At 57.4% G+C, this 15,223-nt stretch overlaps 1 protein-coding gene across 4 annotated transcripts in view; it reads right to left on the bottom strand.

Moving 5' to 3' along the window:
- Window positions 1–426: 426 nt before the first annotated feature.
- Window positions 427–15,223, bottom strand: part of FBXO41 (F-box protein 41) — a 36,676-nt gene continuing 21,879 nt past the window's right edge. For 2 of the 4 annotated variants that reach the window (XM_036874010.1, XM_036874008.1), the window contains exons 2-13: window positions 13,359–14,389; window positions 11,610–11,835; window positions 11,028–11,101; window positions 10,402–10,760; window positions 9,378–9,619; window positions 9,029–9,144; window positions 8,756–8,908; window positions 8,518–8,613; window positions 6,991–7,109; window positions 6,674–6,832; window positions 5,286–5,401; window positions 427–5,154 (exon numbers count right to left, since the gene is read on the bottom strand). In XM_036874010.1, the coding sequence (XP_036729905.1) occupies window positions 5,092–5,154; window positions 5,286–5,401; window positions 6,674–6,832; window positions 6,991–7,109; window positions 8,518–8,613; window positions 8,756–8,908; window positions 9,029–9,144; window positions 9,378–9,619; window positions 10,402–10,760; window positions 11,028–11,101; window positions 11,610–11,835; window positions 13,359–14,251 (2,616 nt within the window). In that variant the 5' untranslated portion in view covers window positions 14,252–14,389 and the 3' untranslated portion in view covers window positions 427–5,091. Of the gene's footprint in view, window positions 5,155–5,285; window positions 5,402–6,673; window positions 6,833–6,990; window positions 7,110–8,517; window positions 8,614–8,755; window positions 8,909–9,028; window positions 9,145–9,377; window positions 9,620–10,401; window positions 10,761–11,027; window positions 11,102–11,609; window positions 11,836–13,358; window positions 14,390–14,557; window positions 14,606–15,223 lie in introns of all 4 variants that reach the window. The other 2 variants (XM_036874009.1, XM_036874011.1) reach the window with 2 other exon arrangements.

Raw genomic sequence — 15,223 nt, 5'->3', positions numbered from 1 at the left:
ACCCTGGTCTTCTCAGTTCAGCCACCAGTGGTCCTTTCTGCTTTCTTCTGACCAGTGGAAGTTTAGAACAGCCAGCACAGATAAAATCAGCAGTCTAACTGCCTCCTTGTTTATTGCTAGTTCTGAGAGTTGGCCTGCAGCTACCTGTAATTAATAGGAAGCTTCTGCTCCCTAAATCTGGGAAGTGATTTTTTTAAAAATCTGAGTTCCAGCCAAGTCAGATGAACTCAAAAGCAGAATGGGGGTGGTGGCAGGTCCAGACTTCGGAGTTTGGCATCCCTCCTAACTTGATGGTCTGTAAGTAAATTTTTTTCAGCTGTTCTACCTGTAAAACGGTAATAGCTGACTCAAGCGTTGTGGGGATAAGTGCTCGTCTACTTGTTTGATGCTAGAGCCACACACAGTTTAAGCCTAAACACCTGTTCTTTTTTGTGATTTTAAATATTTCAAGACCTGAGTAATCAAATCTGTGGGGCAACCCCATTTTGTAAAATGGGAAAGTTGAGCCAGACCGTGATGGGGAACTGGTCTCCATCAGGCCAAAGTTGGATTGGCTGTCCAGAGCATCCTAAGGTTACCAAGCCAGTGAGGGGATGGGCAAGTGTGTGCTGTTCCTGCTATATTTGTGCTGGGGTTGCCCTTAAAGATGGCTTCTCCTGGCTGAGAGTCAGAAAGGACACCCTGAGGCTCTTTATCTGCCTGCACACATTGAAAGCTATGGCACGGTCAGTAACCTGCATGGCCTTCCTCCAGCAATGATGTCTACTGTCCTGAGACAGGTCGTCCTAATGCTGCAGTTCACCTCACTGATGCCATTCAGATCATCCACCTCCTTCCTACCTCAGTGCATTTCAGCTGAAGGAATGTTTGGTGACTGGCAGATGTGGCCACCTGCCATTTACTTCCCTGAGGCAGATATGATTCCAGTTTCACCATCTTTTATTGGATACAGAGCCACAAATTCTGATGCCCATTTGAGTCCTTTTAAATACATACGCTCGGGTACATTAAGCAAAGGGCATCTATGGGTGATGTGGAGCAAAGTGCTGGGATGGTGATGCCTGGGTGGGGCAGAAAAGTGGGGCCAGGGAAGGCCCCCTGGGGGCTGGAGGTACTGGCGCCACTTCAGAAACAAAACCAAAAAATGCTCTCCACCCCTCTGCCTGATGTGCTTGGGGTGAGGGAAGCTCCCTTCTCACAGCTCTGGCCCACTGCAGCCTGGCTGTGCAGGGAAGGCAGGGCCTGCGGCCAGTTGTGGAGGTCCCCGCCAGCAGGGCTCGCTAGAGCCAGGCCTACTGGCACCAGCCATGAGGCGAGTCTGCCCCTGCATGCAAGACCCCTGCCAGGGCAAAGCTGAGGCCTGGGGCCCTGCCAGCAGTGGCAGACAAGGCTCGGACTTGTGGCGGGGAAGCCTGCCTGATTGTCGGGGCAGTCTTGGGACTGGCCAGGGTCCCAAGGGGTTGGGGTCAGACTAGGAGCTGGTTGCCTTAGTTGGCCCTGGTATTCTGATCTTCACCCAATCCTAAACCTTATCCTCAGGCAAGGCTGTAGATGAACACACTTGTCCGGGAATAAATACACACACGATACACAGCAATATATACAGAAATGGGGCCTGGGACAAGGCTGGGTGAGAAAGCACAGCCACCAGGGGTAAAAAGAGAAGTGCCAGGCCCCTGGGGGAGGGAAGTTACACTCATCAGGGACTGATGGGCTGGGACACATCCCATTGGTATGAGTTAACTCCTCTGGGCACTTGGGCCCTGCACCCAGTCACTGTCTCTCCCGTTTTCACCCCAAGTCCACCAGGAACTGGGTCTTTGGCACCAATAGTCCCTCTGGAAAGATCTTCAACTTAGCGCCCAAGAGGGACTGGGGCATGGGCAGCTCCCCACCGGCAGCCCAGAGGACTAGAGACCAGGACCAGGTGGACAGGCGGGACCCAAAGGCAAAGGACAGAGTCAAACCTTGGAGCAGCACGCCTTGGGAAGGAGGTGGCGCTTTTTTTTTTTTTTTTTTTTTTTTTTTCCAGCAATTGCTGAGGGACTGGCTCAAACTCCACTCTCATGGGACTAGGAAAACATGAGCTGCCTTGGTCCTTAGGTGGTCTCCTGGCCAGTGAAAAGCCATGGTTCTGGGCAGCCCACTTTCTGTCCCTCAGGGATGCAGATACAGCATCTCCTTTGTTCTCTGCCAGTGCTGTGGGGAGGCAGCCTGAATAAAGCATGATATACTCAAGCCAAGTACCCCAAGCCTCCCAGGTGCTGGGCTGGCAAGGAGAGGTGGTAAGGACACCAAGTGGCCATCACCCATGGGGCCTCTACACATGCTGGGACCCCTGGAGCAGGGCCTGTGTTGGTTTGCTCTCACAGATACTCCTCTTTTGCATCTCATCAGGTGTGAGATGTGGAAGAGGGCTCTCCTGTGGGTGAGTGAAGGATAAGGTGCTCCTAGGGATGGCCAGGCCCTCCATCCCTGTTCGCCATCCTCAGCCCTAGCTGTGTGCTTGCCAGAGAAGTGACCAAGTAAACAAAAGCTCTCCACTCAGCAGCAGGGCTCATCCCCCTGGGGAGAGGCAAAAATAGCATCAAGCTGGTGGGGAGCCCGCAAACCCGCCAGTTCTCAGGGCAGATATGAAGGCCAGGGCACACAAGTCTGTCAGCCTCAGGTGTGCAGCGGTACAGGCTGTGACCCATCGTTCCCATGGGCAGAGGCTTGGACCTGTGCAATATGCACCCCACACATCCCTCACACACTCAGCTGGAAAATACAGGGCGGGGGGCTTGGCGGGTTTCCTGGAAACAGCCAAACTTGTTGAGAGGCAAACTTCCCGCCAGCAGGAGAGGGGAGTCTTGTTCACTCTGCTGCCCCAGTGCTGGCGGTGCTCGGCGCTACTGCACAGAAGGAACCTACGACAACCGTCAGGCCTTTCAGCACCACCTTTCTCCCACTCAAGCCTGCTGCCTGTGCACCCTGACCTCTCCCAGAACTGATGCCAGGCATTGCAGCGGGCATCTTCCCAGGGAGAAATTGCCCAAAGCCTTGTACTCAGGGATGGAGGCTACCTAGGGCAGAAAAAGCCCCTCAGTAGGACAGGCTCAGGCCAAGCAGGGCATCCCTTTGTGCTTTGTCCAGGAGACAGAGGGTCACAGGGAGCAGGGGCTATGGAGGGAGGATGCAGTTGGCAAAGCAGAACAGACACACCCAGGGCAACCAGGCCGAGTGGACCTCCACCTCCCTTCCAGGCCCCAGACAGAGGAAAGTTGTGCTTCTCCTTCGTGACTCCTGGGGACAGGGCTGGAGAGGTAAGAGCCAATGGAACCAGCTGCTCTGGGGTGGGGATGCCACACAGCCAAGGCTTCGTGCAGGACTGGACAGGGAGTTGCCAACGTGCCACCCTTGGTATTTGGGGTCTTCAAAGGGCAGGGCCAGAACAAGCCACGGGAGGAAAATCAACAATGAAAACAGCCAGGACACAGCTGAGTGGGGAGCCAGGAGAGCTGGGCACACTTCTGATCCTATGGGGGTCCCAGCTCTGGAGGCCTCCTTGCAGGGTAACCCAGAGCGGGGCTGATGTCCGTGCCAGGTTGCGGCAGAAAGTTGGGTTCCTGGAAAGGATTGAGAAACTAGAGGAGCCCAGCCCCAGCCAGAACCAGTGGCCTAATGATTAGGACTGAGAGCCCACCCTGTAACAGGAGAGAAGGAAACCCTAAGATGGACCTAGATCAATGTTTGAAAGAACTTTCCAAATGAAGGTTGGCAGGACCCACGGCCTTTGCGCCACTGTGGGAGTCCTGAGAGGCGGAACTGGGGAGACCTGAGTCTTTAGAGCCATAGTGCCAGGAGCTAGCCCTCTGGGAACCGTGCAAGGGTCGGTGAAAGCCCCCATTTGCATTTTAAGCCAGTGGTTCTGGCTCAGGTCCCAGCACTGCCCCCGGCAGAAGACCCCCAACACAGCCCTCAGCCTGTGGGGCCAGTGGAGATTGAGGAGGGGGAAAAGTCCAATGAGGGGGGGGCTCTTCCTCATTCTTGGCCCCATGGGTCTGACTCCCTACCAAAGCCACATCTTCAAGCAAGCTAGCCAGACGAGGAAGCAAACTAAACCACCCTCCTTCCGGACTCCTCCAGGCCCTAGCACAGAGGGCAGCCTAGTGATTCCCTCTCACGTAGCCTTGGGGACCCAAAGACCATCAGATTCCTGCCCAAGCACCCAGATTAGAAGTACATTCCTTGAGGACAGGAACTGCTTCTCACTGCTGACACCGTTTCCCAGAGGCTCGGGATTGGTGGAAGTTATAGAAACATGCACCTTTTAGCTCTGAATTTAGTTCTGGTGTGTCGTGGGTATGTGGTGGCTGGGAGGGATCTTGTCTTTTCTACAGCAATAAAAACTCGAAGTTTTCTCTACCTTGGGAGGGGTGGTCTCGATGTCCTGGGGAGAAGTTCTGGACGAACATCTTGCCCTTCCACGCCCACCCCACTACCTCGCTGCACCCCTACCTCTCACTTTCGGCTGGCCACATCCCCAGACCGCTAGGGTTATCCCTGGAAAATACGGACCCAGAGCCCTGGCGGGCTGCCTGGAGGGGGTGCCCCACAGAAGGCTGGGACAGGGCAGGGGGAAGAGAATAGCCCTCCTTGCCAAGTCTGAGCTGCCTTGTGGAGCAACCCGCTGGCATGGAGCTTAACAGAGGCTCCCGACCAGGAGGCTGGGCCTCACAAAGGGGAGACCTGCCCCAGCAGCCCGAGCGGCCGAGGCGCCACTGGTGGTTATTGCAGATCCTCAGGGCGATGACACCAAGTGCTGGTGGGACTCAGCTCTTCGCTGACTGGGCCCAGAAGGCTGCTCCAGCTGGGGTTGGGGTGGGAGTCTGGGGACAGCTGTCCAAGCCCCTGCCCTGGAGAGGCAGTGCTCAGGGTCAGGCCTGTTGCTCCACGGTCCCAGCAGGACAGGAGACTGACAACCCCTCCCCAGAAGCCAGGGATAACACTAGGCCTCCAAAGGTCTAGTACAAATCAGGGTCCCTCTGGAGGTCCAAAGAGAGTGCCCTGGTGTGGGGCTGGCAGGGGCCCTGCCGCCCCCCACCCGGGTTAGCAGCCGCCTTCCACCTTGATGTGCAGGATCTTAGAGAAGCCGGGCCTCCGCCGTAGGGCCTGCAGACCAAACCTGCGTTAGTTCCCCTCAGGGCAGACAGGTGGAGCCCTCCCTTCAAACACCCAGGTCACCAACCCCAACCTAGGGATGCCACTGGGGGTCTTGGGCAGCCTCAGAGACAGCTGCTCACCTGGAGTTTTGTCACCATGTCCTCAAACAGCTTCTGGGCCTCAGGGCTGCTGGGCTCTTTGAAATAATCGGCAATCCCAACCTGGACCACAATGGACTTGAGGTTCCGGCAGATGCCTGGGAAAAGGTAAGGTGGGGGCCCATGTCTGATCTGGGCAATGGGGCTGTCTTCCCTCCTCTTACTAACTAACAGAATCAGAACCCTCTGAGAGACAGTCGTGTGCCAGGCACTGGGAGCAGATCCACGCTGCCCCGGGCTCAACTGGGCAAGGGGAGAAGGTGGAGGGTGAGGTCAAAGAGCAGTGGCTGTGGGGGACTCTGGGAGGACGAGTGGACGACAGCCAGCTGCGCAGGGGCTCTAGCACCTTCCCTGGCAAAGGGGACCGCTGTGCTCTGGTCTGGGCATGTGGAAATGAGTTACAAGGACGGAGTGGCTGAGGTTAGGCTGACGGATCTCGGCTGGAGCACTGGAGGCGGGGAGGCAGGGAACAAATAAGCGGGGAGCAGAGGGCTTAAGGGACTGGACGTTGCCATGAGGTCAGGGGAGGAGGAGCAAGAAGGTCAGGAGGCTGAGAGGATTCTAAAGGTTATGATTTTGGAGGCCAAGCAGTTAGTTCTGGTGGTCAGTCCAGGGTGGGGCGCTGAGGCTGAAGTGGGGGAAGAAGAGGATCCTGGAGATGACAAGAAGGTCGAGGAACCTTCAGTGCTCAGGACGTGAGGTCCTGCCAGGGGCCAAATGGTCCCGGATGATGGTCTACCCTTGCGCGTGTGCAGCCCCAGCTGGGCACCTGTGTCCTTAATGAAGGTGGAGGAATGACTGGGAGGGGAGCGGGGGCTGGAGGGAGGCAGGGCCCAGCGGAGGCGTGTGTGTGAGCCCCCTGAGAAGTGTTCTAGGGGGCTCACACACATTATCTCATTAATCCTCCCACTCATTTGGTTTAGAAGTCAGCTTAAAAGATGGGGATACAGAACCCAAGAGAAGTACAGTAATTTGCCCAAAGTCACACAGCTAATAATCAGTAGAGCCAGAACTGAGACCTAGGTCAGCCAGTTCCAGAACCCATCTGTTCTGCCTTTGCCCTTGGCTGGAGGCTCGTGTGGGGGTAGATGGTAGATGGTGCTGAACAGCTCCTGCCTCCAACGTGGACAGAGCACAAGGCAATACATATCCACTGAACTGAACCATTTGGGTCAGATGCTGGCAGGCCTTAAATGCCACACTGGCCTCAGAAGGCACTGGTGGCAAAGCCAGGACTAGAATGCTGGTCAATCTGACCCCAGTGCTGGTGTTTGCTGACTAGGAGCGAGAGGGAGTCGGTTGTGCTACTTGCTGACAAGACATGGTAAGAGGCAACAGTGGGACCCCACCCCACGCTCCCCGTCACTCACTGTTGAAATGCAGCAGGGCCTTGGGGGTGACAGGGGTGGCCGTGAGCACCAACATCTCCAGTCCCTTCAGGCCTTCCCGGCAGACCTCAGCCGCCACCTCTTGGGTGATCTCCGACACGTGGTCCAGCTCCAGGACCTGCAGTCGCATGCAGTTTCTCGCTAGGAAGAGGGAAGAAGAGGCAAGGTCCTGCTGACAAACACCCCAGGTCACCTCCTGCCACCACCCAGGCTGCAGCCCCGAGTCCCTCTGGGATTTCAGTGTTGCATCCACGCCTGCTTCCCATCACCCCCTACCCCAGTCCCAAGGAAAGACTCACCGAGTGATGCCAGGCCCTGCACCCCACAGCCGGCACCCCCGACGCCCAGGGCCCGGAGGTGGGGCCAACAGCGACCGATCATCTGTAGGCAGCGGTTACTGAAGCGCGTGGGCTGCTGGCTGGAGAACAGGGTGGAGGGAGGGCTGTCAGGGAAGCCCCTGGCTGCATGATACCCTAAGCCTGCTTCTCTGTCAGGACCTGCCTCTCAAAGGCGAGGCCCCACCAACCACCCAGCTGTTCCCAAACCTGGGATCTTCCCTGACTCCTCCTCCCTCACCTCCTGCCAAGACCTGCAGATTCTGATTCCTGAATAACTTTCAACCCACAGTTCAGACCACCATCCATATTCATCTGATTATACAGCTAGTCTCCCTGCCAGTTCATCCAGCGGCTGCTGACAGCCAGCCCCTCACTCCCATATCCTTTCACTCAGTCATTCAACAAAAGCTTCTCAAGTGCCTGTCATGACCAAGAACAATTGAGCTGGGCCCTGGGGACACAGTGGTGACATAGAGACATGGTCCCTGCCTCCAAGAGATGGGCAGTGGGGGGGATGACACAGAACATTCCTAGTCTGATGTAATCCCGTTTTTTAAGATCTAAAATCCCCCAGTGGCTTCCCAGTGCTTTCTAGACAAAATGCAAACATCTAAAACCCCTTAGGCAAGGCCTTCTGACCTTGGCCCAACCCTTCCTTTCCACACTCATTGCTCGCTGGGCCCTGCCCACCACTCACACCACACTTTCTCCTTCCCTGAACACTTCATCACTTAATAATCGCCCAGCATCTGCCACGTGCTCAGTACCAGGGATACAGAAATGGACATTCACAGCCTCTGCCCTGAGAAACATGAGTCTGGTGTAGACTGAAATATAGAGAAATTTTTGCAAAATGGACTACAGCAGGGGCCAGGACAAGGTGCAAGAGGAATGGAGACAGGGGAGCAGTGACAAATTCTACCAGGGTGTTAGTGACAGGACACTGGGGGACCCGGAAGGAGGTGTCATGTGGAGAGGGGCTTGCAGGGCAGGCGCAGGGAGTGAAAAAGCCTGGTATGTTTGAGGAATTCCAAGTAAAGCAATGAATGATCTCACACCCTGGATTCTCAGAAAACCAGCTCTTTTGTACATTATACAATGACCTCCCTGAACTGCCTTTCATGTGCCAAACAAACCTGGCTATTTCCAGCTAGTGTGGTAAATAGCCCACTGTGGCCTCTGCAGCCTTTATGCACACATCTCATTTGAGCCAGCTATAGTCCTAATAAGATCGACAGATCTAATACCCCCTTCACTTTACAGTTGAGAAACTAAGGCACGACTGGGTAGCCCAAAGTCACACTGCTAGCCGGCCAGGACATGATCCCAAGTCTGATTCTGAAGCCCTGCTCCTGTTACCTGAAGACACAGACTGATGAATGTGAATCTGTCACCCCAAACTGCATATGGAATGGGCCCAGATCTGCTCAGTCCTCAGCCCCACACCCAGCCCCAACCCTGCCCTTCCGCACCCCTGCCTGGGCTCACCAGGGGTGAAGTGGCGCCACCTGGAGGGAGACAATCTCTCTGCAGCCTGCGCCCAGGGCCCAAATGACCTCATGGCCCACCGGGTCTGTGGCGCTTCTGTTGAAAAGACAAAGCTGGGGCCACCAACTCTGGTGGCCTCTGCTCCTTTCCCTTGGGCCACAGAGCTCTTGGGTCCCTTTGCCTGAGAGCCCAGGGATCCCTGGGGCCCGAGGCCTTGCTTCTTGCAGTGTGGACCCACCTGTAGGTGACGGCCTGCAGGGCGCGGCAGTAGCAGCTGGCCAGCCAGAGCGAACGGTCAGTGAGGATGTTGGGACAGTGGGAGATGCGCAGGATCAGCAGATTCCCCCCAGCCGCCTTCAGCAGAGACTCTAGCCCTGCTTCCAGACAGCCCCTGGGGATAGCCAAGAGGTCAGGGCACTGTTTGTGGCCAGCTCCTCCTCTGGGAAGCTTCCCGACATCACTCTGGGTCTGCAGCTCAGAAGCAACCCCCACCCACCCACCGTGGCCTCACCGGGTACTCCGGGCATACTCTTCTTTGCTCTCCTTCTTGCCCCGTTGCCGGGGCTTCAGGTTCTGCAGTGTCAGCGAGTGGGCCTGGGTGCACCACTGAGCCAGCATTGCCAAGAACTGCAGGGAGAGAGGGGTTACCTGGGGATGAGGGGATCTGGGTTTGGTTGGCTGGAAGTGGACCAGCCCCAGGATAGGAGGCCTCACGAGAGCATTTCGGGGAGTCAGGTTGGAGCTGGGGTGCTGTAAAAGGCTGCAAGGACCAGACCTTGCGGGGCCAGACTCTGCCAGGGAAAAGGAGGGTTCACCGCATGGGTGATTGGGAGGGCAGGGCGGCAGGCAGGGACAGGCACCTTGGAACAGACGCGGGCGTTCTCAAGCAGCACCCGTGTCCAGACGGCAGGGTGGCGGGCCACAAAGCGCCAGTCCCGGCAGACCTCGGCGGCATGTAGCAGTGTGCGCGTGTCCAGGTAGGTGAAGATGCAGAACAGGGCGGCTCGCATCTTGAGGATCTCCGGGCTGATGACCTCATTGGAGCGTGAGGGGCTGCCCCTCTCGGCTCGCCGACCCCGCCCACTGCCTCCCTCAGGGCGGGCTGCACAATATCACGGGGTCAAAGGTCAGTGTGGGGTATGGGTGGGGAGCTGGGGTAGGGTAGGAGCTGCAGGAGGAATGGGCGTGACAGAACCATGCCAGGGGACCAGCAACTTGGGAGGAGGGACAAAGGGCCTCTGCTTCCCCCTCCTCTGCATCACCCTCATTCCTAGTTTTGCAAATTAGAAAAAGGTGGCCCTTCCTCAAGGGAACTTTCTTTTTAAGGTCGTATATCATCACATAGTCCAAAGTCATCCCCTAGATGAGGTGACTGAGTCAAGGCTGGAGAAGGAAGGGGCTTGGATAGAAACCCTGCATCTGTGAACAGAATGCAGGTGAGAGGTTGCCCAGAGCAGTCACCGGGGCACAGCCATGCACCCTGACCCGACCTCTCCAGCCTCCTGACCCTGACCCACTCACATATGCACATGGCTTTGTGTGGATACAGGAGAGGGTTCGCCCTGCTGTCCCCAGACTTCAGTTTGAACACTCAACTCCTCTCCTGTGAATGTCATGTGAAGGGACCCCCTGAGCTGTGGCATCCTTGTGCAATACCCAACCTGAGTGCCCCCGTGCTACAGCAGCGCCCTGTCCCAGCAGCTCCTGCTCCAAACTTGCTGGGCCCTGCGTGGGAGGGAGTTTGTCATTCTCATTGCGGGAAGTCTGGGGCCAGGCGAAAGGCGGTGCAGGAGCCCAGGAGATTTACTGCCTCTGCCCTGTGTCCCCTGAGAGCGTCTGGCACCATGGAAAGACTGGCCTCTCAGTCCCCCTCCCAAGACTCACCAGAGAGCCGGCAGCTGCTCAACGGCCCAGCCATAGCAGGCCCAGGGCGGGGGGCATCCGAGGGGCCCTCAGCCTCTGACTCGGTGGTTCGGGAGCCCACATCCGAGACGTCACCTTCCTCCCCCTCCGTGCTGTGTCGGCGAGGTCTGCGCTGCCAGTTCTGGATGGCCTGGCGCCGCAGGCCTGAGCTGCGAGGGGGCTGGGCCCGCTCCAAGCCGCCGTTGGCAGCCTGGACCCGTGTGCCCAAGCCCCCAGGGCCACTGTCCTCAGGGGCCCCCTCTTCTGGCCGGGGCAGCTCCAGACTGTCACTGTCATAGCAGCCTGAGCTCTGGGATGCAGCTGGGATGCGACTGCAGGCCCTGGGGTAGGGTGGACCAGATGGTGAGGAGCAAGGGGTCCTAGGCCTGCCTGAACTCCCCATGCCACCCCACCACTGGCCAAGGGCAACCCACCCACCTTACTTTCCAAGAGTCCCCTCTGAGTGTGGAAAGCCAGACAGAGGTGACCCGAGGAGGACGGGGGGAGGAGGAGAAGCCACGGCCCAGATGGGCCAGCCAGCCAGCGGGCCAGTGGATCTTTCCAGGGGGAGGGTGGGCTGTGTGGGGCGGGCCAGGCCCGCGGCTTACCCTGTGCTGGGAGAGGAGCCATGCCGTGACACCGCGTATGTGCTAGGCATGGCCAGGCCCGCGTGGTGTTCTCGCTGTGGGCCCCCAGAGAGGGAGGGAAGGGCAGGGGGGCAGAGGAGGCCAGAGGATGAGAAGGAACAGGAGAAACAGGGTACAAGATGGAGAGAAGGGGGGGTGGAGAAGAGAGAAGAAGGAGAACAGTTGGGAAGGATGGACAAGTAGACAGATAGACAGCCCAGAGAGGCAGGCTCACCAGCCCCCTCCCCACGCCCACCAAGCACCCCAGACCCCGGCTTGTGGCTCCTGGGCTCTCATTTGCAGGGATGGGCAGAGGCAAACCCCTGCCTGAGGACTGGGGTTGCTGGATGGTATCTCACTACAGCCTCAGGGCTGGCACTTCTGCTGTCAGAGGGGCTCCCCTATTCCTGGACCCCAACTTCAGGCCTGGAATCTGCTCATGGGGAAGAGCCAAAGAAGGAAGCACGGAACATCGTGGGGCGGGGGGTTGTCAGGCCACGTATGAGGCATGGTTGTAGGGGGTCAGGTGTGCAGGTGGAGGAGGGAAGGCAGGTGGGCACTCACCGTCCTGCCTGGGCCCCGGGTACCGGGCCCAGCACCACTTCCCCCACCTCCGCGGCCCAGGCTGGCACTGGGAGTGCTGCCACAGCTGCTGCTGATGACCTGCAGCTGCCGCTCGGCGCGGTCGGCCCGCTCGAGGAGCTCCTCGATGAACTGCTGCAGCCGCAGCTTGGCGCTGGCCTCCCGCGCCGCCGTCTCCTTCAGGAACTGGTCAATCTGCACCACCTCCCTGGGCCCGGAGCAGTCTCTTTACCCCAGTGCCTTGGCCTGGCTGCCCACCCACCCTCCGGAGGAGACCCTGAGCGGCAGGGAGAGACACGGGCACAGCTGGCCGCAGTGTCCGCTCGTGGTCACGTGGGCACACACAGAACACACCCAGGAACACTGTCCCACACAACACAACGGCACACACAGAAACGCAAGCGCACGCTCCGAGTCATACACGCACACCCCACCAACCCAGCCCTAAACACACAACCAGACAACCTGCTCCCCACAGAGATACTCACAGGCGTGCTCAGTCACACACAGCCATCTCCTCCCTCCAGAAACACTCACGGGCACACACTTACAGTCCACACAGCCCAGCAGACAGCCCCCCACGCTCATGTACACGTACTCATATCCCATTCATTCACAGGCACACAGTCTGAGGCACAGTCCTACCAACACATTCAAACACACACACTTTCAGAAACATTCTCAGATTCAGAAAAGCACACTTATAGTTGCACCAACCTCCAGGAGTTGCACGGACACACAGTACACTTAAGAGTCATGTGAGTATTTACTCTCGAGTGCATTCACAGTTGTTCATGCATCCATTCACAATTTACAGGCACCCTCTAGGCGCCAGGCACCATTCTAGGTATTGGGGTGTCCAGCAGTGAACAAAGCAGAGAAAACTTCCTGCCCCCCATGGAGCTTATATCACAATGGGGACGAATAAATAACATCTGTGTACTTCATAATTCTACACTGAAAGACCAGAGGAATGAGGAGAAGCCAGCAAAGAAGACTGAAAAGAAGCCAATAGAAAGAGAGACGGTAATTCCAAGGAGAGTGTCTTAGAAGCCAAGTTAAAGAGGTGTTTCAAGGATCAGCTGTGTCAAATGCTGCCAATGGGCCAAGTAAGATGATGACTTGGCCTCGGTAACATGAAGGTCATTTATGACATGGAGGATAGTGATGGAGGTGGACAACTGATCAGAGTGGGTTCAAGAGAGAAAGTGGGGAAAGAAATTGAAGACGAGGAGTAGAAACAATATTTTCAAGGAGTTTTTCTGTAAGGAGGAGAGAAGGGGCGGTAGCTTAAGGGGGAGATAGGGTTAGGCAGAGTGGAGAAAGGACCGTATGTCTGTATGTTTTTAGTAATGATACAGTAGATAGGGAAAACCTGACGGCGGCAAAGGGAGAGGGGAGAATTGAGCCATGTCTTTGAGTAGGCAAAAGGGAAGACGATCTGGTGTCACAATCAGGAACTGGCCTTGGTAGGAGGATAGAAAAGGAAGAGAAACCGTCTTTACACACGCGGTCACACTGCCATGGACTCAGAGTCCTAAACACACACCTTCATGACACTCTTGGCCACACGCGCACCACCTTTACATGCTAGTGGCCACCGATCCCATATAATTTGGCCACATACATAGCCACACCCACGGTGGTGGCGGCGGCACAGTGACACGCGTGGTCACCTACTCAGGAACATTCGCGGACACACCCACCCACAAGGCCCTTCGGGCCACTCACTGCTGCTTGCGGCTCAGCTCCTGTTCCTTGTGCACCAGGTCCTGCTTGAGCGAGGCCAGCAGCTCCACACTCACGTCCACCTGGCGCGAGAGCTCGGAAGCGCGCTCCTCCAGCTCCTCCTTCTCGCGCCCCAGCCGCGCGCTCTCCTGCCGCGCAGTCTCCAGCTCCGCCGCCTTGCGCTCCAGCTCGGCCTGAAGCCGGCCCACCTGGCCCGCGATTTTCTGCTCCACCTCCTCGCTCAGCCGCTCCAGCCGTCGGTCCACCTCCAGCTTCTCCAGCGCGCGGATCTTGAGGCGAGCCAGGCCCTCTTCGTAAGCCACATCGGCGGGCGAGGGAGACGCGGGCGAGGCAGAGGCGGGCCCGGGGCCAGGCCCGGGCGGCGGCGTCGAGCACGCCGAGGAGGCCACGGACTTGCGGGCGAATAGCTCCCCCAGCGGGATCTCGATCTCGCGGAGCGCGTAGCGCGCGGCGGCGGCGGGCACGAGGCCCGGCTCAGCCAGCTCCTCGCAGGGCAGGCTGGCGGGCACCAGGTCGCCAGGGAAGTGGGCGAGGGGTGCGTGGTGGTGATGGTGGTGCAGCAGGTGTGGCGCCGCGGGGGACGGCCCGGCCGCCTGCTCCTTGCCCTGGAAGGACGTGCTCTCGAAGACCTCGCGCCGGGCGCCTGGCACGGCCAGCAGGGCGGCAGGCTCAGGCGCCAGAGGGAAACCGGAGGCGGCGGCGGCGGCAGCCGCGGCCGCCGCGGCGCCGTCGCAAATGCTGTTGGTCTTCGAGAGGATGTAGAGCGTCTCGTACGTGTGGCTGTACTCCAGGTGCGCGCGCAGCGACGACAGGCTCCGGAAGCGCTTGTGCTCCCCGCAGCGGGGGCAGCGGTAGGGCAGGTCCAGCGAGGCCATGGTCCCGCCGTACCCGCTGCGCCCGGGCTCCACCGCGGCCGCCCTGCGGGTCAGCCGGGCGCGCTCATGGGGGGCCGCGGGCGAGCCCCCCTGAGGGGTCAGGCAGACTCAGGGCGCTGGCGGCCAGGGGCAAGGAGGCTAGAAGAGAGGGAGCAAGCCTTAGGAGGGTGGTATCCGTCCCCACCTCCAACCCATATCCCCCACCCATGACAAAATTGACTTCCCCAGAAAACACGTGCCCAGAAGAGAGAGGCGAGGGGAGACCAATGGCCAGACCTCCCAGAGGGGACTGGCCTGCTCCAGTACCTGTGTGAGGGCTGTGCATGTACGAGAGTGAGAAAGAATGAGAATTCTCTAAGAAAGAAAAAAAAAAAAAGCATTAGTTTTATTTATAATAGTTACAACCTGGACATAACCGAAGTGCCCATCACCAGTAGAATGGATAAATTGTGTTATATTCATAATGGGATGTTACCCAGCAATAAGAAAAGGAACCACTGGTACATGCAACAACATGGGTGAACCCATTTAATATTATGCTGCATGAAAGAAGCCAGACTAGATTGCATACTGCTGGATTCCACACATATGGAGTTCAAGAACAGACTAAATTGATGATGATAGAAGTCAGAATAGAGTTTACCCCTGGGGCCTATACAGACTGGGAAGGGGCAGGAGGGAACTTCATGTAATGCTGAAAATGTTCTCTATCTTGATATGAGTGGTGGTTATACAGGTGTATATGTAAGGTTATACAGTTTATACATATGTACACTTACGATTAGTGTACTATATGTACTAGCTTGTTACATCTCAAAAAAAAAATGCTTATTTCGTGTCTTGCAAACCACACTCATTAGACCAGTTGGACTATTGGTACCATGTTGCAGTGACCAAGATGTCACCTCACCTGATGATACCTATGTATGTCACTGTTCCCGTTCCTGCTTCTGTCCCACTCCCTCCCATCCC

The sequence above is a fragment of the Balaenoptera musculus genome, chromosome 13 (assembly GCF_009873245.2).
Source record: "Balaenoptera musculus isolate JJ_BM4_2016_0621 chromosome 13, mBalMus1.pri.v3, whole genome shotgun sequence".
In the NCBI taxonomy this organism is placed as follows: Eukaryota; Metazoa; Chordata; class Mammalia; order Artiodactyla; family Balaenopteridae; genus Balaenoptera; species Balaenoptera musculus.
The sequence above is the reverse complement of the archived record's forward strand: the minus strand, read 5'-3'. Positions and strand labels throughout refer to the sequence as shown.